This window comes from Anolis carolinensis, chromosome 1 (assembly GCF_035594765.1).
Source record: "Anolis carolinensis isolate JA03-04 chromosome 1, rAnoCar3.1.pri, whole genome shotgun sequence".
In the NCBI taxonomy this organism is placed as follows: Eukaryota; Metazoa; Chordata; class Lepidosauria; order Squamata; family Dactyloidae; genus Anolis; species Anolis carolinensis.
Window position 1 is genome coordinate 342,641,093 of NC_085841.1, and position 23,249 is coordinate 342,664,341.

At 37.4% G+C, this 23,249-nt stretch overlaps 1 protein-coding gene across 3 annotated transcripts in view; it reads left to right on the forward strand.

Moving 5' to 3' along the window:
* ppp4r4 (protein phosphatase 4 regulatory subunit 4) overlaps positions 1 to 21,160 on the forward strand; it is a 147,016-nt gene extending 125,856 nt beyond the window's left edge. For 2 of the 3 annotated variants that reach the window (XM_062968424.1, XM_008106929.2), the window contains 10 exons: positions 4,701 to 4,848; positions 7,702 to 7,846; positions 8,939 to 8,980; positions 9,064 to 9,138; positions 10,463 to 10,538; positions 11,494 to 11,574; positions 12,180 to 12,273; positions 14,114 to 14,178; positions 15,167 to 15,309; positions 20,067 to 21,160. In XM_062968424.1, the coding sequence (XP_062824494.1) occupies positions 4,701 to 4,848; positions 7,702 to 7,846; positions 8,939 to 8,980; positions 9,064 to 9,138; positions 10,463 to 10,538; positions 11,494 to 11,574; positions 12,180 to 12,273; positions 14,114 to 14,178; positions 15,167 to 15,309; positions 20,067 to 20,144 (947 nt within the window). In that variant the 3' untranslated portion in view covers positions 20,145 to 21,160. Of the gene's footprint in view, positions 1 to 4,700; positions 4,849 to 7,701; positions 7,847 to 8,938; positions 8,981 to 9,063; positions 9,139 to 10,462; positions 10,539 to 11,493; positions 11,575 to 12,179; positions 12,274 to 14,113; positions 14,179 to 15,166; positions 15,318 to 20,066 lie in introns of all 3 variants that reach the window. The other variant, XM_062968425.1, reaches the window with a different exon arrangement.
* The last annotated feature ends 2,089 nt before the right edge of the window (positions 21,161 to 23,249 follow it).

Here is a 23,249-nt window from a genome sequence, read left to right on the forward strand (position 1 = left end):
TTCAGCACGTTTTCAGATTGCATGGGTTGCCCAAGAGTTTGGTCACAGACCGTGGGTCCCAATTCACCTCTCGTTTCTGGAGAGCACTACAAAAACTATTGGGCATAGACTCTCGTTTATCTTCGGCTCACCATCCACAAACGGATGGGCAGACAGAGCGCACCAACGCCACTCTGGAACAATATCTTCGCTGCTATGTAAACTACCAACAGGACAATTGGGCTTCCCTGTTACCGCTGTCAGAGTTTGCCTATAACAATGGTGTCCAGGCTTCAACTAAAGAAACCCCGTTCTTTGCAAACTACGGCTTCCATCCACGTTTCTTCCCTTCTGTTATTGAAACCTCAGAGGTTCCCGCAGCAGAGGACTGGCTGCAAGAACTCACAGCGGTGCAACAACTTTTGCTCCAGCAATTAGACCAAGCCAAGGAGGACTATAAACGCCACGCGGACAAACATCGCCAGTCGGGCCCCGAAATCAAGGTAGGAGATCGGGTTCTTCTGTCCACTCGCTTTTTGCCCTCCCATCGCCCTTGCCGGAAGTTAGATGTCCTTTTCATTGGCCCCTATCCAGTGGTGGCGCAACTTAACCCCGTGACTTTCAAACTCAAACTTCCGCGCTCTATGCGCATTCATCCAGTGTTTCATCGCTCCCTGCTCCTTCCGGCGGATGGTGTGCGCCCTGGTGCAGACCGGCCGGCCCCCACTCCTGTTTTGGTGGATGGGGAGGAGGAATTCGAGGTTCAGGACATTTTGGATTCTCGCTTTCACCGCCGCCGCCTGCAATATCTCATTGACTGAGTGGGTTTTGGCCCCGAAGAACGCTCTTGGGAAGACGCTTCCGCAGTCCATGCCCCCGATTTAGCCCGCCGCTTCCATCAGAACTACCCCGCCAAGCCGCGGCCCCGCACCTTGGGGAGAGAGCCCATTTTTGAGAGGGGGCTTGAGGAGGGGGATAGTGTGATGACCCATGGGCCATGTAGTCCCGTTCCTGGCACTGTTGTGCCAGATGAAGAGGAAAACTTGGGTTTTTCACCGTTTCAGCCAGAATTGGAACTTTCCCAGCCAGATTTGGAGACCTTGCACCTGCAAGAGATTTGTCTTCCAGAAGTCTGTCAAACAAGCCCCAAGCCAAAATCTCCCCCGTTTTCTCGCCATGATTTTTGTAAACAACAGAGGGGAGTTCAACAGGCGTCTCGCAGGAGTGCTAGGATAGCTGCTAAGCATTCAGCTGATTAAGCCTGCTTTCCATGGGAAACTTTAAGGAGTCATGCATCTGGACTCAGAGAATAGCTTTCGTTTCTGGTTCTCCAGAGAACTGCTCTTTGGCGGGAAAACTAGACCCTATTTAGGTGTTTTGCCCACGAAGGGATCTTGCGGAGTCAATTCGTCAGCTACTGGAGTAGTGTGTGTGGACAGCTACTCCCGCTTCCAAGCCTTTGTTCCTGATTCCAAGCCTTCGTTTCCAGCCTTGTTTGCTCCACGGATCTTGCCTTGTTTCCCGGACCTTGCCAAGTAAATTACCACGGATCTTGTTCTTGTTCCTCGTTTTCTTGTTGCCTTGAATCAAGCCTTGTTTTCCCAAGAATCAAGTTACTTCTCAGCCTCGCTCTAGTTCATGGACTAAAGGACCTTGTCGTCTCCCTTCACTTTGCTTGGCAAAGTGAGTGTTTCGGTTATTGGATTACAACTTTGGACCTTAATATTTCATATTGGACATTGTTTCTTTGGACTAATTTTGACCTTTCCTGAAAGGTCTATTTCTGGACTATTTCATACACTTGCTTTTATTAACTTTATATATTCCTTCAATAAAGATATTAGATAGAATCTGGCCTCGGTGTATGGTTATTGGTGCTCTGCAGCCTGGGTTGTGACAAATACTCATCCATTAAATGTAGCAGTCAAGTTTGTGAACATAAGCCAGTGGCTCATTTCTGCAGCAGGGATTTTTTTAAAAGGAGGAAAAATGGCTTTTCCTTTCATGTCCACCCCAGTTAACCTTTATTTATTTATTTATTTATTTATTTATTTATTTATTTAGAGTATTTATACCGTGCCCTTCAACCATACATCATTTCAGTGTATGTCCTTATCACAAGTTCAGTGTGACCTGTTAAGTGTTCCTGCTTCCAGTTTCCTTGTTTTATTTCATCAACAAATAAAACAGAACTTAAGTAAAACTAGTAATAAACCTTGGCTTAATTTCACATTTCATCACTTCTTCCAAAAATTTGCAGTGAAGGCTTCTGTTGCCACTGTTGCAACAGTGTTGGATATCTTGGTTATGACTGGCTACCAAGCTCATGTCTGATTGGTAGCATCATCTTGTTGCCACAGATGGAAATAAGATGTACCTTTCCAATTTCCGCAGCGGTCTGTGCTCACAACTGCACAACACAGCCGTTTCAGGAACTGATATTGTCCAATATATCGGGTCATGTGTTCTGTCTCCTTTTTCTCTGATATTCCTTCAACCCCCAGAACCTAGTATTTATTTTATTTATTTATTACATGCATTTATACCCCGCCCTTCTCCCCGAGGGGACTCAGAGCGGCTTACATTCTGCCTAGTAATGAAATTTATATTGTCCTCTCTTACAAAAGTAGCCAGTTAGATGGAGAGCCAACCAAAGATTATCAGAACCGCCTCTCGCCCTCAAAGAGTATAATTGATAGGGTTATTGTCTTAATCAAGGACTTACTTAGGCAGATGAATTAGTTGGCAGGGAAAAGCCCTGCCCCTCTTGGCCTCTTTGTTTGCCTGTCTATTCTCTCTTCCTATCACCTTTCATGATAGACTGATAAATCTCATGGGTATGCCTCTTTTATTGAGCACATAGCGAGCCCCTAAGGACCTTATCATATTTGCCTCTGGAATCACAAATCATGGCGAATTCGGCGATACCCATCAGGGAACCCATCACCCCACGCCCCACCTCACCCAGCTTCCCCCTTATCTCATCCCACAGGAGGAAGCGTCTGCCGCCTGGCTTCCTCCTGTTGGTCCTAATGCAACACCGGAAACCTCCTGTGTTGCCGCTGCCTCGCTGGAAGTAGATGTATGTCGTGGGATTGGAGCTGACAGGCTTCGTGGCAAAACTGGAGAGGAACCGGCATGTGCTGCTGAATTTGGCCCATCTGTTGAGGAAATAAGTGCTCTTGCTGCTTGTTGTCAGCTAATTTGGATTCTGTCTGAGACTTCATTGTTACCGTACTTTGTTTTCACATCTCACAGTGCTGCTAGAAGTGCCAGAATTCTCATCCTTTATATTATTTACATTCTTGTAAGTATTTTACAAAGTACCATTTGGTTCACAATAATACATTAATACACATTTTAATACATGTTGTCTTCTGTTTTTGATTGTATCCCAGGTTAGAACACTACTCCATAGGTTTATTCCCAGGCCACAAAATGGGGAACTGAATAACATGACCTGTAACAAGAGAATATTTGAAATAGAGAAACCAGAGAATTAAAACCTTAACAAACTCTCTTTTCTACATTCTTTTTCTGTTCTCCTAAAAAGAAGTACCTCATGAAACAAGTGTTCCTAGATAAATTATCTTGTACCTGTTAATTGAAATTTGATGTATTGATTTCTTTAAAAAGAAGCAACCATACCTTCATATTTCCTTTAGACCAGCCAAGAAATAGCTACAGTGGTCTCTTGGTATCCGCAGGGGTTTGATTCCAGGAACTCCATGGATACCAAAAATCTATGGATGTTCAAGTCCCGTTATGTATATGGTATTTCTTATTTGGGGATTTTTTTTTTGCAGGGTGGGGGGATATTTTCAAGCTATGGATGGTTGAATCCATTGATATGGAGGGCCGATGATATTGTAGTTTCATTTAAAAAGAAACAAGATATCACAAAACATCTTGCATCTACTGGTCTGAAATCTGGTTGGTTTTTAAAAGTCCTCCAAATGATCTAGTACAGTATGCTGTAAATTCATCTAAAACTAGCAAAGATTGTGAAAGTTAGGTTAAGTTTTTTGTCTTCAAATATATTCAGTGGAGAGGAAGAATATTTGAGTATGGATTTCTGTTCAAGACCATCATACAGATCTCCAAACTGGGCAAGCCAAACCCAGCTCCCTTCAGGAGCATTTGAATGGGATACAAACTGAAGGTTGTGACCCGTTATTTGGTGCTATGCCTCCCCTACCCCCTCAAACCAAAAACAAAAACATAATTAAATATGAGGGTTAGAAGCTTGGAAACCTTATCAAGAGATAATTTGATGAGTGTAAACTAGGCAAGGGCAAACTTTGGCCTCCAGTTTACCAGCTGTTAGGAATTTTGGGAGTTGGAGTCCAAAACGCCTGGAGGGCAGAAGTTTTCCCATGCCTGGTGTAAACCCTGGGTTAGTGCTGATACAGATGCAATCTTAAAACTTGTTTAGAAGGGAAAGGAATGGGGTCAAATAAAATAGGATAAAGGAGGCCCTGATCCTTCCTGAATCCCTTCGTTTTGTTCAGGATAGTAAGAGTATATTTTGATGGGAGTTGTGACTATCATATTTATAACATTGCTAAAGAGATAAAACAATCTGACTGTAATGAAATTATCGTTAAGATGATTAGTTACAAGTATGTGGTGGTTTAGTTTTCACTTCTGTACATTTCTGCTAATGAACAAACAAAAATCTGCAGATGGTGATTGTTTCCTTTATACATATTATTTTCCAGAATTGGGCCAAGGGAAAAGCTACTGGAACAGACTGCGTTTTTTAGATACCTGTGAATTCATCATAGAACTCTTTTCCAAATCATTTTTCTGTGAATACTTTTTCCTCCCTGTGCTTGAGCTTACACATGATCCAGTAGCAAATGTGAGGTAATTATATAAGTTGAACAAAAAGATTTAAGTGACTTGCTCAAATTATGTTGTGTAATTCAGGTTGTTTGGGAAGCACTGTGTTTTTAAAATGTGTATAATAGCATTTCCTGTTTATCAACATGCTATACCTTATATGCATATGCACATACAATATGATTCCCATGGAAAATTATGGATACTATTTAACAAATGACTTTTGGAGAAAACATACCCAGGGAATGCTTAAGGAGGTCTTATAGTACACACACTTACCTACATGCGTACACATGCATTTTTATATACCGTATCTACTCGAATATGAGTTGACCCGGATATAAGCCGAGGCACCTAATTTTACCACAAAAAACTGGGGAAACTTATTGACTCGAGTATAAGCTGAGAGTGGAAAATGCAGCAGCTACTGGTAAATTTCAAAATGAAAATAGATCCCAAGGAAATTATATTGAGGCATCAGTAGGGTAAAGGTTTTTCAATATTTACTGTATTTCAAAGAAAAACAGTAAACTAGCTCTGTAAGTGGAAAACAAAACAATACAAAAACAATATGGTATTAACAATAAAATAATAATAATAATAATAATAATAATAATAATAATAATAAATTCATTTGTACCCTGCCCTATCTCCCCATGAGGACTCAGGTCAGCTTCCAACATAGTAACAGGCAAACATTCAATGCTTACATAAACAATGCAGAGCTAGATATAGATCTATAATTATATATACTAATTTCACATATGCATTTCCCCCTGAAACGTTTGCAAATCCTTCCCTCCAGCAATATTTGCAAGCCCTATATGTTTATGTTTATATCTATCTAGAAATCTCTATATGTGTGTGTGTGTGTGCATTTCCCCTGCAATATTTGCAAGCCCTACATATCGATATATATAGATAATTATATTTGTATAGGATTTGCAAAGACTTGCAAACATGTGAGGTGAAAATTCATATATAAAATAATGTATACACATAGATACAGATATACATGTACGTTGAAGTTTATAGGATTTGCAAAGACTTGCAAACATATGAGGGGAAAATTCATATATAAAATTAATGAATATAGATAGATACAAAGGTACATAGGGATTACAAAGGCTTGCAGGGGGAAATGCCTATATATCTGTAGCAGAGATTAACAAATATTTCAGGAGGAAATGCTTTTATAAGATTAATGGTTATATCTGTATTCTTTTTCCTGACTTGCGAGGGCTTCTTTCTCTTTTCAAAATATTTCCTTGGTTAAGAGCGAAGGAGGCTTTGGAAAGGAAAACACTGATAAAGGAGGATAAGATGAGAGATAAATATATCATATATTGCAAACAACCTTGACCTTGACCCGATTATAAGCTGGGGGAGGCTTTTTCAGCTCATAAATAATGGCTGAAAAACTCGTCTTATCTCTGAGTATATACGGTAATCCCAAAGTTCAGTCACTGGCACATGCTACCAGAGCTATGCAGTTAAGATGAACAAACATTTTTTTGGGTGCTTCCAAGTTGATATCTCCTAGTGTTACCCATTCAAAGTAGGAACAGATTGATTCCTGAAGTAGATTCCTAATTTTTTTTTCCAGTAGAAGAAAATGCAGGATATGATGAGCCTTTGGTCCAGTGCAATAGAGCTCTTTTTGTGCTCTCAATTCAGTTTTTAGCCAGTACTGTCTAGAGTTAGCACTGGTTTTTCTGATGCATTAAGTACAGCATGTTGGAAAGCAGATGGAATTTGATGAAGAGAAATAACTTGATCCTCAGAGAAGCTGGCTGTTCTGAGTACAGTCTTTTTGATATCAGCTGGTAACATTTGTGTGATTTAAATAAAGTCAGTGTTGACTTGACAACAAATATTTACTAATATAAAAAATAAAACACAGTTGACATAATGTCTGTAGATTTAAGCCAAACTAAGAGATCTGAAAAACAGGTCCTTGCAATAAATTGAAATCTCTTTTCTAAGTGTTCTTCTAAATAAAACAAAAAGAAAACAGGAACAAATGATTTCTTGTAATTGCAAGGCACTCTGTAAAAATAATGTCAGACACAAAAAGCAAGGATTTGAGTTTGGCAATCCATTAAATTGTGAACATCATTGTTCAAGATGTTCACAAAATCACATAGGGAGAACATATCACATATGAAGAGCTGGGAGCATTAACCCAACATAGACAAATGTCCCTTTACCTGAAATATTCAGAAAGGTATTGCCTCGCCTTTTCTATTTTAGCAAACATTCAACTTTTTATTGGTAGCTTGTCTGTTTCTTTATCGCATTTCAGTGTACACCAAATAATCATTAAACAACAGGCCAGAAGAAATCGGTTCATGTTCAGTGGCAGAACAGTATAGCTCTCCAGTAGCTTATAGCAGTCATTGCTAAGCATTTCTTTATTGTACGATATTTGTCATACTGTAGGGAAATACAAAAATGTTATCGCCTTAGGGGTCTTTTGAGTGCGATACATTTGGAGGGTGTCTGCTTTCCTTGGTAAATGGTTTATCTACCGTTTACTATGGTACATTACCTATGTAAACAGATGAACATGAAACATGATGACATGACTGTATTTGAATATATGTTGAAAATAAGCTCTAGCACATCTTTTGGAGCAAAATTAAATATAAGACCCTGTCTTATTTTTGGGGAAACAGGGTAGTTGTATAAATGTAAAACTGATAAGTATGGATTGGCTTGAAAATTGTTCATCATGTTTTATATGTTTTGATTACTTTTGTGCAACCACAAACATGCATACATAAAAGGAATACTGATAAAGCTTTGATTTTCTAAATCCGTTTTCAGTTGTTTTGTTTTCATTGTTTTCATATAAATCTTACTTTCCCCATGTAGAATGAAGCTTTGCTATTTGTTGCCCAAAGTAAAGTCTACCCTCAAGGTTCCTACAAATAAACATTTAATGCAGCAGCTGGAGATGTGTGTGAGAAAGCTGCTGTGTGAAGAGAAAGACAAAGATGTATTGAGCATTGTTAAGAAAGTATGTAAAGGGTTTTTAATATGTTTTGTCACTTAGCTATTATTTTCTCATTTCATTAATATGAATGACAATATGAGTTATAGGTATCCTGAATCCTATCCTTAATCTTTGGGGAAATTAACACATGGATTACTTTTTTTCCATTTATGGTAGAGTATTGTGGATAAAATTAACTTGAACTTGAGCTTAATTTTGTTTGATCTCTTAAAATTTGAGAAGGAAAAATAATCATATGCAACTAAATATTTACTTACTTATAAGCAAATTCTGCTGTGTTCAGTGGGATATAATCCCAAGAAAGTGAACAGAGCATTATATTTATTTATTATTTTATTTCATTTTATTTATACTTTGTGTTTTCCCAATGGGCCAATTGAACTTGCCATACAAGAGAGTTCTACAGCCTGTAAAAAATGTCTAATTTCCTGCAAGGGGAAACAGTTTTTGTCTAAAGCTATTATATCTTAAGAATGGAAGGAAAATTAATTTTAGATCTTGTTTTGTGTGGAGAAAATCTATAGTTTTTGGACAGTACCAGATTGACTGATTAAGATTATGAAATTTGTATCAGTGGGGAATATTGAAGTTGGATCCAACTCAATCCAAGCAGTGCAAAAGGGTTGTGTAGTGGAATAGTACATTTGTTCTAGGTTGCAAAAATATGAAGAAGTTCATTACTGAGATACTCACAAAATACTTCATTATATTCCTTATTCTTGTGTGTTGAAGCCTGTCTGAAATGCTACACTCAAGTCCTATACTGCAGTGTGTTTTCTGATCATATGCATTGGCTTTTACTATCTGTTGTAGTCTAAATAATCTTGAAGTCTGTCAAATGAAAGACTGCTTCATCATTCCTTGGCCTTTAATTAAACCAGAGACCTTACTTATTAGAATTTGATCCATATCATGAAGAAAGACTTAACTTAACGTCAGGGGAAACCTTTACCTTTACTTTTTATAAGGTAGCAATGCTAGCAGCCTTTGGGGTAGTCAGGCAGCAACCCTTAAGCAACTCATGTTTATTTCAGGTTTGTATTTTTTAAAAACAAATCATTAAAACAACCTAAATATAATATTTATTTTTAATAGATGGTATTAGAACTGGACAGAATGGAAACCTCTCTGGATGCTGTAAGTATTTAATAAAATGGCAGTAAAGAGTAACCCGATACCTTCATCATAATCCCTGATTGTTTCATTTCACTTTTAAACAGTTTCAGAAGAGGTTTTATGAAAATGATCTGTTGGACCAGCAAAAGGAAAGAGAGGAACAACTTCTCTTTGAATTGGTATGTTTATTATCATATATTATCTGCTACTTTTATATTATAGATGATTCAGTGGTAACTAAGCAAAGAGTTTAAAATTGTTTCCCTATATAATTAGGTTAAAAAATAAAATTCCCCACATATTTCCAAATGTATATTAACCAGATATCCACTATGTCACAAGCAAAGGGAATGAGGTGGTTAGAGCCTTAGGTGTGGAATAAGGAACCTTTGATCCTACATAGGATTGGGACTTCCATTTCCAAGAAATTCCAGCCAGTAAAGCAAATGGGAAGGGGAAATTTGGGCAGTTGTAGTCAAAAACATGAAGAGGAAAAAAAAGTTCCCTACCTCTCTTTCAGTAGCTTACAGTAAAACACACATATATAAAAATATAAAATACAATACAAATCAATTAAAATAGTTAACTAATTAATTACAGCAACATTCATAAAATACAATACTAAATAGCAGATAGGCGCAATCAGATCTAAAAATACGAGTCTATCAAATTGAGTTCCAGCACACATTATAATAATGCTGTTAGTGTTGTTCGAAGGCCTGGTCCCACAACCAGGTCTTAACTTTCCTACTAAAGAATAAGAGGGTGGGAGCCTGCCTGACTTTGCTTGGGGAGGTGTTCCATAGGCGGGGGGGGGGGGGGGGGGAACCACTGAAAAGGCCCTGTCTCTCGTCCCCGCCAGCCGCACCTGTGAATTATATAAGTTCTTTTGTAAAAATTCCAAATATTTGTTATATATGTCTTGGTGAAACATTTAAGAGCGATTTTGGATGGCTTTTAAAAAGCCTTCAGATAGAAGAGCTGATCAAGCTGAAGAACTGAATGCACTAGTGACTAATATAAGTGGGAAAATTGAAATTTATATTTTCAGACTTCGTTTTATATCAGGGATGTGGACATTTATTGCATCCCCACACCATTTGAGGAGAGGGGGAGGATCGCAACCAAACTTTTTCTACGCCATATTTTAGGCTCAGGAGAAACCATTTTTTCCCAACAGGAAATGACAAGAGCTAGGCGCCATAGTGAACATCTGAGACAAAACAAATAAAAATAATTTTTAAGGTGTATGGCACTGTGGTGTAGCTGTCCTTTCAGTATGTTGTGTAGCCGTTTAACCTGTGACAGTTGATGATCCCTGCTTTATATATAAAGCAGTGGGGACTCTGTATAGTACTACAGGTGCTGTCAAAAAATAGAGTTAGTGTTTCAGCCTTCATCTTTTTTCCCTTAAAGGCAGATTGATTTATGAAAGATTTATGTGTAGAAGAACAAACTATAAATGCCAGATATGTGTTACAACTATTATTATTTCTACAACAGGAACAATTAGAGAAAGAGAAACAGCAAAATGAGGGCAGATCTACCAGTATGTCTGATAAAATGTATGAAAAGAAGCGTAAGTACTCTCTCTCTTTTGCTTCTTTTCTTCCAAAGCCTTCTTAAATTATTTTGCTGGGCAATGGAGCATGCTGGGATGGAAGTGAATGGCTTCTAAATTGAATTAATACTATGTTAGAAAGCAGTGAGGGTTGAAGTCTTAGTCAGTATGATTTTCTTGTTTCTATTCACTGATAACAAAAACATGTTTCATAGCATTATACATGCTATTAGCTTGACATTATGGAATGCTTCAGATGGAGTGGTGCAAACAATAACTTGTGTGATTGAACATCTTCCTTGGTAAACGGGTCAAATTTAGTGCTTGTCATTTGAAACTTTCAAGATTCCACATCAGATAAGAATAGAACACTTTTTGAAACTCTGAAAGCTTGCCTGTTCTTGGGATGGTTTGCAGGGACAAGTGGTAGATAAAATACCTTGAGTTGGCACCAATATATTCTCAGTGAGATCCCAGCTCTCTTTCTTACTTGTTCCACATTTAGTTTAGTGTTAATGTACTTTGATGCAAACTGTAGTGAAGAGGTAATGTGTATCTGGTACCATGCTTGGGTTCATCCATCAGCCAATAATTTTTGCTGTGCCAACAACCAATCTAGTTCAGCTGTAGAGAAAAACCAAACTTTACTAACTGCTTTAAAGCACGAAATATATGCTTGAAAGATATAATATTAGATGCTTAGCTCAATCCCTGCCTTGCAGCAGAAAAAAATCTTATCCAAAATATTAACTGCAATGTTCTTTTGCAGTCTTCTTACAAGCATGTTACTTTTCTGCTGTGATTAAATGCATGATACTAATGACTGGTGTGATAACATTTGTTCCAGGTTAGTTTATTATCCTATCTGGTTTATTTTAAAGTTTTAGTGTAGTTATGTTTACCTATAGCATCACTAACTCTTAAACTTTTCAGATAATCCGAGTGCAATGCTTAAAATAAACCTTTGTTTTAGGTAGAGACAGTAAAACAGCAGCAACTTTGGCCAAAACTATACCAATGTCTGTTTCTGGAAATTCTTCAGCTGCTTCATCAAGTAAGAAAAAAAATCTGATCTGTACATTTTAAAAAATGCTTTCTACACAATACTTAACAGAGATTACTAGGATATCCCCATAATATCCCCATTTCTGGTGCACCTTGTTGCAACCTCACACATTTCAGATAGTGTCTGCATGATAGTGCTATGGTTGCAAGTGGTTGGGAATCAATGGGCCACAATTATCCCATTCATCTGCAGCCTTTGATTTCAGATTCCTTCAATCAATTTAGTCAACTCTCAAATCTTGAGCTTCAGGAAATCATGACAGTAGATTCTTCTTACTAATACTTTCCCTTTTCACAGTTGATGTGCTCAGGCTTTGTATCCAAGCCATTGATCTACTCCGTTCATAACATTCCTATCATAAAATCATAGATTTATAGAATTGAAAGAGACTCTGAATCCATGGATCTACTCTCATTCAATTACCAACAGGATTCAAACCCCAATTGCATTTTCAGTCACTTATTTTATTGATTTTTCTTGTTTTGTTGAAGAGAAAACACCATGTTGATGTTAGTGCTATTATAACATATGTATTTCTTGCTATATGTAATTTATTTCGATTATTAGTAATGTGTGTTTCATTCTGATTTTAGGCAAAGAAGTAAAAAAATCTAAATTGGTTCGAAGTCAATCTTTCAGTAGTCAAGCATTGCACTCAAAATATAGCAACATAGACAAGTGTGCCAGGTATGTAATATTTAGTCTCTCTGTTTTTCTGCAAGAAGTTCTGTAGACAGGTTTTGTCTGCTTTTTCTGGAAACTTAAGATTCCATTTAAGGTTACACAGTAAAAGCTTGCTGATGTTCTTTGGTCAAAATGTGTGGAAATGTAAAACAATATGTTTTTTAAAAAGACATGTTATAGTCTGTATACAAATTATTCCAATGGCATTTCACCTTATTTATTTATTTATTTATTTACAGTATTTATATTCTGCCCTTCTCACCCCGAAGGGGACTCAGGGGAGATTACAATGAACACATATATGGCAAACATTCAATGCCAACAGACAAACAACATACATTAGACAGACTCAGAGGCATTTTTAACATTTTTCCAGTTTCACGATTCCGGCCACAGGGGGAGCTGTTGCTTCACTGTCCAGTAGTGGCTGTACTTCCTCATTCCTTTCCTCGTGTTTTGCTGGCAGTTTTATGGTGTTGTAAATTAGCCTCCCGCATAAAGCGTCCCTAAATTTCCCTAATTGACAGGTGCAACTGTCTTTCGGGGCTGCATAGGTCAACAGCAAGCCGGGGCTATTATTAGTCGGAGGCTTAACCCGACCCGGGCTTCGAACTCATGACCTCTCGGTCAGTAGTGATTTATAGCAGCTAGTTACTAGCCAGCTGCGCCACAGCCCGCCCCCTTAGAAGTATTTCCAGTGACACACATCAGCTTGACTACTCCATGCAATAATGAATTGGGTCCAGGAACAAAACTAGTATGAAGATATCCTCCATTTTATGTTCAAAGTGCAAATGGGAAGCATGAATTCCTGGGTAAAGTTGTGATCCCTGGAGAAAACTTGATTAGAAGAAGAGGACAGCATTTTTTGAAATGTCAGAAAGGAAATTATGGACTCAATTATGGACAGACGGACTCACAAAGACCAGACCATTTAAGGAAGATTTTGAAGAAAGTTGACTTCCTAGCCAATTTCCTGTGTAGTTTGTAAAATAAAGACATGATTTAAAGAGAAATCTAACATACCAATCCTCTTATTATGTCAAATAATATATTACATTATAAAAACGTGAAAGAACCATGAATATCTAACAGAAGTTATTTCAAAAAATGTTATCCTTCAGATCATAAATTCCAGAACACCACTTTGGCACATATAGTTCAAATTACTAGACAAAGCTTTAAATTCTTTCCTAGAGCTGCCCTCCAAGAGAGGTCATGAGAGGTTTGAATCTGTGACACAGCCCACTTTCTGGTGGCATTGGGTTAGAATTATTTCTTCTAGGAGGTACAGTTGCTTCCACATTTTGGCATTTCGCAGGTTAAGATCCCTTTGTTCTATTGCATCTTCAGTTAGTCCAGTTCCTCACTTAACTTTTGATGATGTGAAATTTTGGTTCTTTTTTCTTTTAATTAAATCTGTTCTTTCCTATTTTATTGAGCGTGGATTATACATTATGTTGCAAGTCACCCTGAGGGTCTTCAGGCAGGATACAAAACCTCATAAGCAATTTAAATGAATGAATCTCGGTGGTCGTTTTGCCGCCTGTATACATTTCAAATTAACTATATAATTTTTGTGGAAAGGCTATAGAATAGTAGAAAAGGAGCGGTGACTTGGTGCTTGGACCTTGCTATCTTTCATCTTCTGTCATCAATATTGCAGTAAGATTCAAACTTCAGATAAGAAATAATAACATGTGTTTTCCATGGTTCATGGGAAGAAAATGTAGGCTATCTGAAGATATTCTGAAATGAAATGTGCAAAGTAAGAAGATGTATTGACAGTTACTGATTATAATGTTGCCTTGTAACATTCTCACACAGTTTTGTACTCTTGCAGCAAAAGTTCTTCAGGATATTCATCAGTGTCATCAGTAGGAAAGGGTTCTATGTTCTCCTTTACAGGTGAGCAGCTTAGTTATTTTATAAAATAATGTCATTACTTATCTTCCCTTGATTCCTCACTGTGCCCAAAGACAATTAAGGCTATTTAAGGCCATTATTTTGATAAAACTCCAAGGAATAAAACAAGTAAAGTATATATCTTATTTATTTATTGACCTTTACTATTAAAGGACTGCTATATCAGAAGATCTTCAGTCACAGTACAGACAAAAACACAATTTAAATTAGTGTAACACACATAAATCAATTTAAATAGTTTTTGAAAATTTAAACAATTTAAAACCATACAGTTATGGAACACAAGCCCATATATTCAGGCCAAGTTCTTAGAAACCAAAGAATTTGGGAAAGATACACTTTTTAACTTGGAATCAAAATAAAGATACACGTATTCGTCTGTTCTTCAAGTGGAAGAATTTCCACAGTTTTGATGGCATAGCAGAGAAAACTCCTCTTCCTTGTTGGCATGTAGTGTATTGCTTCCACTAGTGGGGTACAGAAGAGGACTCCTCCACAGACAACAATATTAAAGCAAGTATTTATATAGAGAGAGATACAATCTTGAAGGTTCTAGACCTTTTGAGGCTTTATATGTCATCACCAGAACTTTGAATTTAGAACAGAAGTATATTGGCAGTCAGTTTAGTTTCTGTAAGATGTTCTTATCAGCAGTCTGCTGCCTCATATTACACTAACTGCATCTTCTGTATTGTCTTCAAAGACAATCCTCAATAATAATGTATTGCAGTAGTCTGTGTTAATAACCATGGATTTATTAACACAGAGCCTACTTAACATTATGAAGTTTGCCCATGTCTGCTGTAGATGTTGACCAACTGGAGTTCCTTCAGACACTTAATTCATTCGGTTGATATGATCTTTCAATAAGATATATAATATGCTTTTGATATATACAGCTATCAAAATGCAAACATCTAATATCAGTGCTCAACTATTGCTTGACTATCTTGTATTCCTTACATTTCAGATGATTCCTTCCGTACTCGTCCTAGCAACTCCAGTGGGGCCACTACTTTTTCTTCTACTTCCTCTTTACCATCTTCCTCTCGTAATACAAATAATTCAGTTGATCATAAGAGCAATGGGAGTAAAGAAAGCCATTCGCGGAAGGTTAGCTTGTAAGTGCTCAATTAAAGTTAGGATAGAATGAATAACTGAAATGGGAACTTTGCAGCCTCAGTTTTTTAGTTTGTTTTTATAATGAATAATAGATTAAAGGAATATTCTGTATGGACTGCCCTACTTTAAGTGTGTAATAAATAGCACTTAAGATACCTATCATATGCAAAATATTTCATTTCCATCTTCTTCAAATATGTCTGTCTACTAGGTGGCAGTTTAGAACATGTTATCAGCATTCTTAGGGGATGTTGGTAAGCACTTAGAAAGGTATGCCATGCTCACTAAAAGTCAATGTGGGCTTCTCAAAAACAAGTCATGTCAGACTAATCTTTGCTCTTTTTGGATAGGCTTCTTAGGTGAAGGAAATGCTGTAGATATAGCATACCTTGATTTCAGCAAGGCCTTCAACAAGATCCCCCACAATATTCTCACAAAGGAGGTAGTAAAATGTGGGCTAGACAATGATGCAGTTAAGTAGATTAGTAATTGGCTAACCGGCCAAACCCAGACAATGTTTACAAAATGGCTTTTCTTCATGCTGGAGAGAAGTGACTAGCGGAATGTCACAGAGTTCTATCCTGAGCCCAGTGCTATTCAACACTAGACTTGGATGATGGAATAGAGGACATGGTTATCAAATTTGCAGATGTCACCAAATTGGGAATGACAGCTAGTACTCCAGAAGACAGGATCAAAATGACCATAACAGCTGGACCAAATGAACAAACTGAATTTCAACAGGGAGAAATGCAAGATACTACACTTAGGCATAAAAAAATGAAATGCATAGATATAGATATAGCTTGAAAACATTACATGTGAAAAGAATCTAGTACAGTGGTTCTCAACCTGTGGATCCCCAGATATTTTGGCCTTTAGCTTCCAGAGATCCTAACAGCTGATAAACCGGCTGGGATTTCTGGGAGTTGTAGGCCAAAACACCTGGAGATCCACAGGTTAAGAACCACTGATCTAGTAGTCTTAGTGGACCACAAGCTGAATTTGAGTCAACAGTGTGATGTGGTGGCTAAAAAATGTCTAGTCTGCATCAATAGGTGTATTGTGTCTAGACCGAGGGAAGTACTGCATTTCTTCAATTCTAAGACACACTCTTTCCCCTATAAAAACATCTCTAAAAATGGGGTGCATCTTAGAATCACAGACGTATCTTATGTATTTTTTGGTGGCGGTGATGGTGGTACTGAAATTAGAGTGTGTCTTACAATTGATGGCATTTTACAATTGAAGAAATGCTGTAATTTCTGCTTTGGTCAGACCTTATCTGGAATACTTTGTCAAGTTCTGAGCACTGCAATCCAAGAAAGATATTGAAAAAAATGGAGCAAGTCCAGAGAGGGACAACCCAAATGGTTGAAAGTTTGGAAGCCAATCTCTATGATGAGTGGCTTGGGAGCTGGGTATGTTTAGCTTGGAAAAACGAAGGCTGAGAGGAGACATGATATCCATGTTTAAAAATTTGAAAGAATGTCACATTGATGAGGGCGCAAACTTATTTTCTGCTGCTCTAGAGACTAGGACATGCAAGAAAAGAGACTCCAGCTGAATATTATGAAAAACTTTATAGTAACAGCTGTTTGACAGTGGAATATGCTGCCTGGGAATTTGGTGGTCTACTCTGCAGGCTTTTAAACATGGCTGGGTGGTCATCTATTTGATTTGATTGCATGTTTTTGTAAGTGCTAGTTATTAATCACTTCAATAAATATATATTTATCCAGCAATTAACTGTTACTATCATAGATCCAGGACAAATGTGGGAGACGTGCTGTTGCTTTGCTTCAGTTCTTCTCCTTTCCTCTCTCTTTCTCTCTCATGTACTACAGATTAATAGGCCTACAATATGATCTTTCAATATAATTTACAGTATGATCTTGATATTTCACAGCTACCAAAAACCCCAAATCGATCAACATCAGCACTCACCTACTGCTTGACTAACTTTTTTCTCCTTATGATTTTTACTTCTTAAAGTAATACATATTGAGTGTGAGTGCATGCACATGTGCATACATATGTATACATGTACATACATGAACAATCTACTTATTGATAGTGTTTGTATTCACCAGTGGAAATTAAAACCCCTGGAAAATAAGAGGCAACCACGAGTTCACAGTTGTTTTGCTGCCAATTCAAATTAGGGTGCTCTGCTCTATTTTGGAATTTCTCATTCTGGAGTTGGTGCCTATTCTTATATTCTGTGGAAGAGAGGGACCTTCCACATAACAAAAATGATTGGCTTGTTCATAGGTATGAGAACTAGAACACTGGCAACTTGGTAGGCATGTGGATCACAAATGGCTTACAACGAAGAAGGTTTCGTATTGTGAAGTACAGTAGAAAGATTTCTATTCTGATAAAACTATTATCCTCCTCCTGACTGAATCCCAACAAGTGTAATCCTATAATAGGAGTTAAATATCTTTTCTCAGAATCCTTGTCATGGTTACCACACCATGATTTTTAGGCTTCTTTGGAAACAGTTTTGATAGATGTGTATCATGAGCATATATTCAAAATTATCCAGATCATAGTATTTTCCATTTCTATGCCTGGGTGTGAAAGTTGGACAGTAAAGAAGCTGACAGGAAGAAAATCAACATATTTAAAATGTTGTGTTGGAGAGCTGCTGTAGGCTAGTGAATTTGTAGCACATCATAGAACATGGAAAGTTTTCATCTAGGAAATGTTTCAACCCACAAGAGACCCCCTCATATTAGAGTGCTTTTGGAATAAAGCATGTTCAGACCCGTTGCTAGCAAATCAACTGGGTGAAATGAGTCATCCTAGAATAGACAGCAGATGTGAATCATAAACATTGGGAATAACAAAAGGTTCTGTTCTGCTACTATTATGCAGTCTCTGCTCATTGTAGGGAGCTTTAGAAATTTTCCTCCAACATAATAGCTTATACTTACACTCCTACATAGCCACATATTCAAATATACATCTAGAAAGGGATCAGGTGTCCTTGCTTTGTAAGATGAATAACTGCAGGGGGGTTGGGGTGGGAATGTGTGTAATAGTTTACAACCTGGGCATGCAGTGCTGATGTACGTGGCAATGTTCTAATTAATTCCAGGAAATGAACATCACCTCTCAGAAGAAAGATATCTTTAATTGGAATGCAGGGCAGATGCTCACATATACATGATAATCATGTTGCTTTTCATATAACATTGTTCAGCAGGAGAACATTTTCCTTGGGAGTTGGGAATTCTTTAATTCTTGGCTTTGCTTTCTAACATGCTTTGGCTCACTATGTTAATGGAAGCAGTCTCTGGCCAGAAAGTACCCACTTATGGTGCTGCATTTACCTGGGTAGGATAAGTACAAAATTATGTATATATGCTATGCTGGAGCCTATTGACCTGAAGTTGTCAAAGTGTGGCATGTAAGAAATGAATAAAACGGAAGGAAGATCATGATCCAGGGAACTAATTAAGGCATTCCAAGGACAGAGACAGGTTCATTGGAATTGTTGACTTAGTATAAGTAACAAAAGCCCCCCCCCCTTCCATTTCACAATCAGTTTCACTCAGAGTTTTACATGGCACTGAATGGAATTTTGAAGTATTATTTCATCTTACGCATGCATGACAGTATTATTGATCAATTATAAAATAGCTTTGCAAAGCAGAAAACGTAAGGTGCAGAGATTACATGTTAACAGATTTAGTATATTGTTCATTGCCTTATTGGAGCCCCTGGTGGCACAGTGGGTTAAAGCCTTGTGCCAGCAGGACTAATGACTTGAAGATTGGGTTGCTGACTTGAAGGTTGCTGGTTTGAATCCAACCCGGGAAGAGCGCAGATGAGCTCCCTCTATCAGCTCCAGCTCCATGCGGGGACATGAGAGAAGCCTCCCACAAGGATGGTAAAACATAAAACATCCGGGTGACCCCTGGGCAACATCCTTGCAAACAGTTAATTCTCTCAAACCAGAAGCGACTTGCAGTTTCTCAAGTCACTCCTGACATGAAAAAAAAACTTCCTTATCTCAAGCTTTTCATCAGCCTACATTGTTTTTGTATGTATGTCACTGTCCCATCCCTTGAAATGAATGAGAAAGTCCAAATATTTCACATTGGGTTTCTGAACTATAATTCAGCTACACTGAACACCTGCCTGCCCCATAGAATTAATATAGTTTAATCTTTTATATCTCTCTTGTCAAGGTATCTTGGGAATTGGTTACTTAGGAATTGTAGGTCAGTAGAGCAAACCAGAGCCTTCTAGTAGAAAATTCTAAATATCTCATCAAACTACAAATCCTAGGACTACCAATCTTATGAGTTGTGAGACTCGGGTATAAAACTAATGCAGCTTGTAGTGCAAATACAGCCATATTCTCTGCATGGTAATAGATTGACAAGTCCCTTTCAACTCAAATGATAAGTCTGCATATATTTTAGGAAGCTGCCCAGAGATTTCTGCACACCAAAGAAAACATTTGTGGTAATTGAAGTTGGATTAGAACTGGGATGGGGGGAAATCTCACAAAGTTTGGGTTAAGGATATTGATATGGTTCCCTGTTATTTTTAAGCATAGGGATGAAAAACACTCTAGGTATTTTACTTAAATGTATGCCAGATTTCAAAGAAATGGGAACTGAATGGCACCACCAACATTTTGCTGATAAATTATAGACTAGTGATATTTAGCAATCATGTTTCATCCTCTTCCAATCCATATGTGGGTTCATGAGTTTGTTTCTCTGTAGGAAAAACAGGAAGTCCAACTCCTAGAGCTGCGAAAAGAATGGATATACACCAAAGATCGCTGGGGGCAACATGGCTGAAGGCATGGCAAAAACTGGAGTGCAACCTTGAACACATTGACCAGAGAGAAGAGACTGACTACATCCCACAACGTTAACATCTTCTGTCAGTTAAATAAATTCCTCTGTTGTAAAATATCTTCATAGAAATAATGTAATATGTGCAGAATTCCAATGTTGTAAGTGAAGTGTTTAATTCAATGTTACTTTAGCAATGTGCTTAAAAATTGTTGCAGATAAAGAGACAGGATTCCCCTCCCGCCGCCTCCTCCCCCTCCCCCCCAGTTTCAATTATGCCTTTTAACAGTTCAGGTTATTCGATTTGGAATTCAAGTGCCCTGTACTTTAAAACATATTTTATGAGCTTAGGGGCACCTAATATGCCTTCGCTATGGAACTAGGACCATATAGGTGAAACTGCTCTGCATATAAGATTAACTGAACACTTGACACTTTAAATAAAAGCTTTTAAGTATCCAAGAAGCTTTAACAAGGAACCTGGAAGCATGGACAAAGAAATAAGGAGAAACATATTCATATAAAACACAGTTGTGCTATAATTCTAAATGGGATTGCTTACCTGGTGTATAAAAATCTCAAGAGGATTTCATTTCACGTTTTAACAGGTACAAATACCTCCAAAAGCATATAAATGATTTCATTAGTTTCATATTGTATTTTTTGTTGTATAAACAGTTGTTTTAATTTCCGGTACTTCAGGTTGTAGTTTCTCTTTATCCAACACTTTAAAAATGACGAATCTAGTTTTTAATTAGTTGTTATTTCAAGCTATCATGCTTTTAGCTCTGTCCACAGCATTCTGTTTGTATTCATGCTACCATTTCTATCAAAATTTGCCTGCAACATGCAGATCTATTTAAAGAGTTCTATTTATGCCAATACTTGAGAGAGACTGTATGAAGCTATTGTCAGCTTCTCTATTTCACAAATGCAATCAGCAAAACTATATTGATATCAGAAATCTGTTTTTTAAAATATATTGGTGTATGATAAAGATAATCTAATTTGTGAATGAATATTGTGTGGTTACTTTTTACAATGTGAAATAATGAATGCTTTGCACACAATAAAGTGTAGGATATTATAAAATACTTGCATGTTTTGGGTGGGAGAGATGAAATTTGTAGAAAAATAATTTTAGAGAAAGATATGGGAATACTAATATTATTTTCATTCTTAAAATCACTGTCATAAATTCACAATTTATGAGAGTGTCTAACTACCAACACATTTACTGCCATCAACACTAATTTAATAATTTCTTGAAAGGCTATAATAGTAAGGCATATGATGACTGTGTGCAGAAGGAACATGGACCTGAGTAGACATTTTGGACTGCAACCCACACAATCCATTACCATGCTGGCTATGGGTTCTAGGAGTCTGGGTGTTAAAGTGCAAAAAATGTTATTCTATAGGCAGTACTGAATTAATGAACAAAGGGCTTAATGTCACCCACCTGTCATTGCATACCAGTCATTTTTATCTATGAAGGGCATACACCAGAAAATTATGGCAACCAGTTTCTCCCATTGCAAATAGCAAAAATATCCATGAGGGTGATTAAAGCATTTATCACCTCTCATTCTTCCCCTTCTCCTAATTCTTAGGAAATAAAGTTTATTAGTAGTGGGTCAGCTTCATCCCAGATCCACTGTCTAACGATGGTACTCCTTGCATACCTTCTAGCTGTCTTGATTTGGCAGCAACAATCCTATTAATCCTTTATCAAGTATAAGGTGTACATTGTGAACCGGTTTGGCAAGATATTCCATTCATTACAAGTAAAGACAGTTAAGCACTGATTGGTATTGTGATTGCAACAAAGACAATTTCCTTGTCAGCAGGAAGGAGGGGAATTTTTAAGGAAAATTTCACTTTTACTTTTAAAATGACTGCTTCCAAGATGGCCAGGTATTTATGAGATCACCCCCATGCCCAAAACCTGGCTTTTGTTGTTTGGAATAGGGCTTAAACTTTTCCACTCGGGCCCCTTTTGGCCCAAGAAATGTTTATGTGACCCCGGGTATATAGGCATATAAAATAAGTATAAAAATCAAACATTTACTGATAAAAAATCAGCATTTTAAACAGGCAGATTTTCCTTTTTATGAAGGAAAGCTGAAACATCTTCTGCAGAGTCCGCTAGGCGCGCTGCACAATAGATTTTTGTAAACGTCTAAAAAAGCCATTAGGTGACGGTCACCTTTAAGCAAGAGCTTTTACTGTTAAATTTTTCAGGATCCCAACATTGAGCTAAGGGGATCCCATTTGGGGTCAGGACCCACAGTTTAAGAAGTAGTGGTTTAGATTGTGATAGGAGGCATCTCTTTGCCTGAAAGCTTGCTTGCAAGTCATTTATTGAGCATATATCATAAGATGACTACATCTATCCTGGATTTCATCTGTGAAATTTGGGTGGGACAGCCTTCGATGCTCCATAAACAGAGTTTAAGAAAGATGCTTTTTAAGACTACAGCATCCAGAATCTGTAAACAGCATGACCACTGCAATCTCTAGTCGCAAACATATTTCCAAATTCTGTAAGTAAGACAGGGCTTTGAAGAATGTCCTCAGATTCTTACATCCAATAACACTAACATGATTTTATTCCTGGGTTATGTCATTTCCTAATTGGTTCAATAATAAATACATGGAAAAGGTTTATTAAACTGCAAAAAACTGTTTTTGCGGGATATCCTGCAGCACATTTTGCTATAGTTTTTCAATGAATATTCTCAACCAATTCAACATAGTTTGTGGCAGCCACGAAAATGAAATTTCTGGAGTATAACAACTACAATACTTTCAAAGTAAATACTGCACATTTAAACAGGAAATAGCACTTTCAAACCAGGGAAATAACATTTTTCAAATTTTGTTACATGATGTAAACACCACCAGACTAAAAGTTCTGGTTGAACTTAATTTTTCCTTCTTGAACTCACAAAATCCTTATTTAGACATCTCATCCCACAGTCCTTTGCCATAGAACAGGTATTACATCTGATTTTCTCATACAGCTATGTTCTGATCCCAGTATAAATAGAATGAATCAAACAAACCATATATTGCATTACATGTGTACTGTGCACTCACCCAACC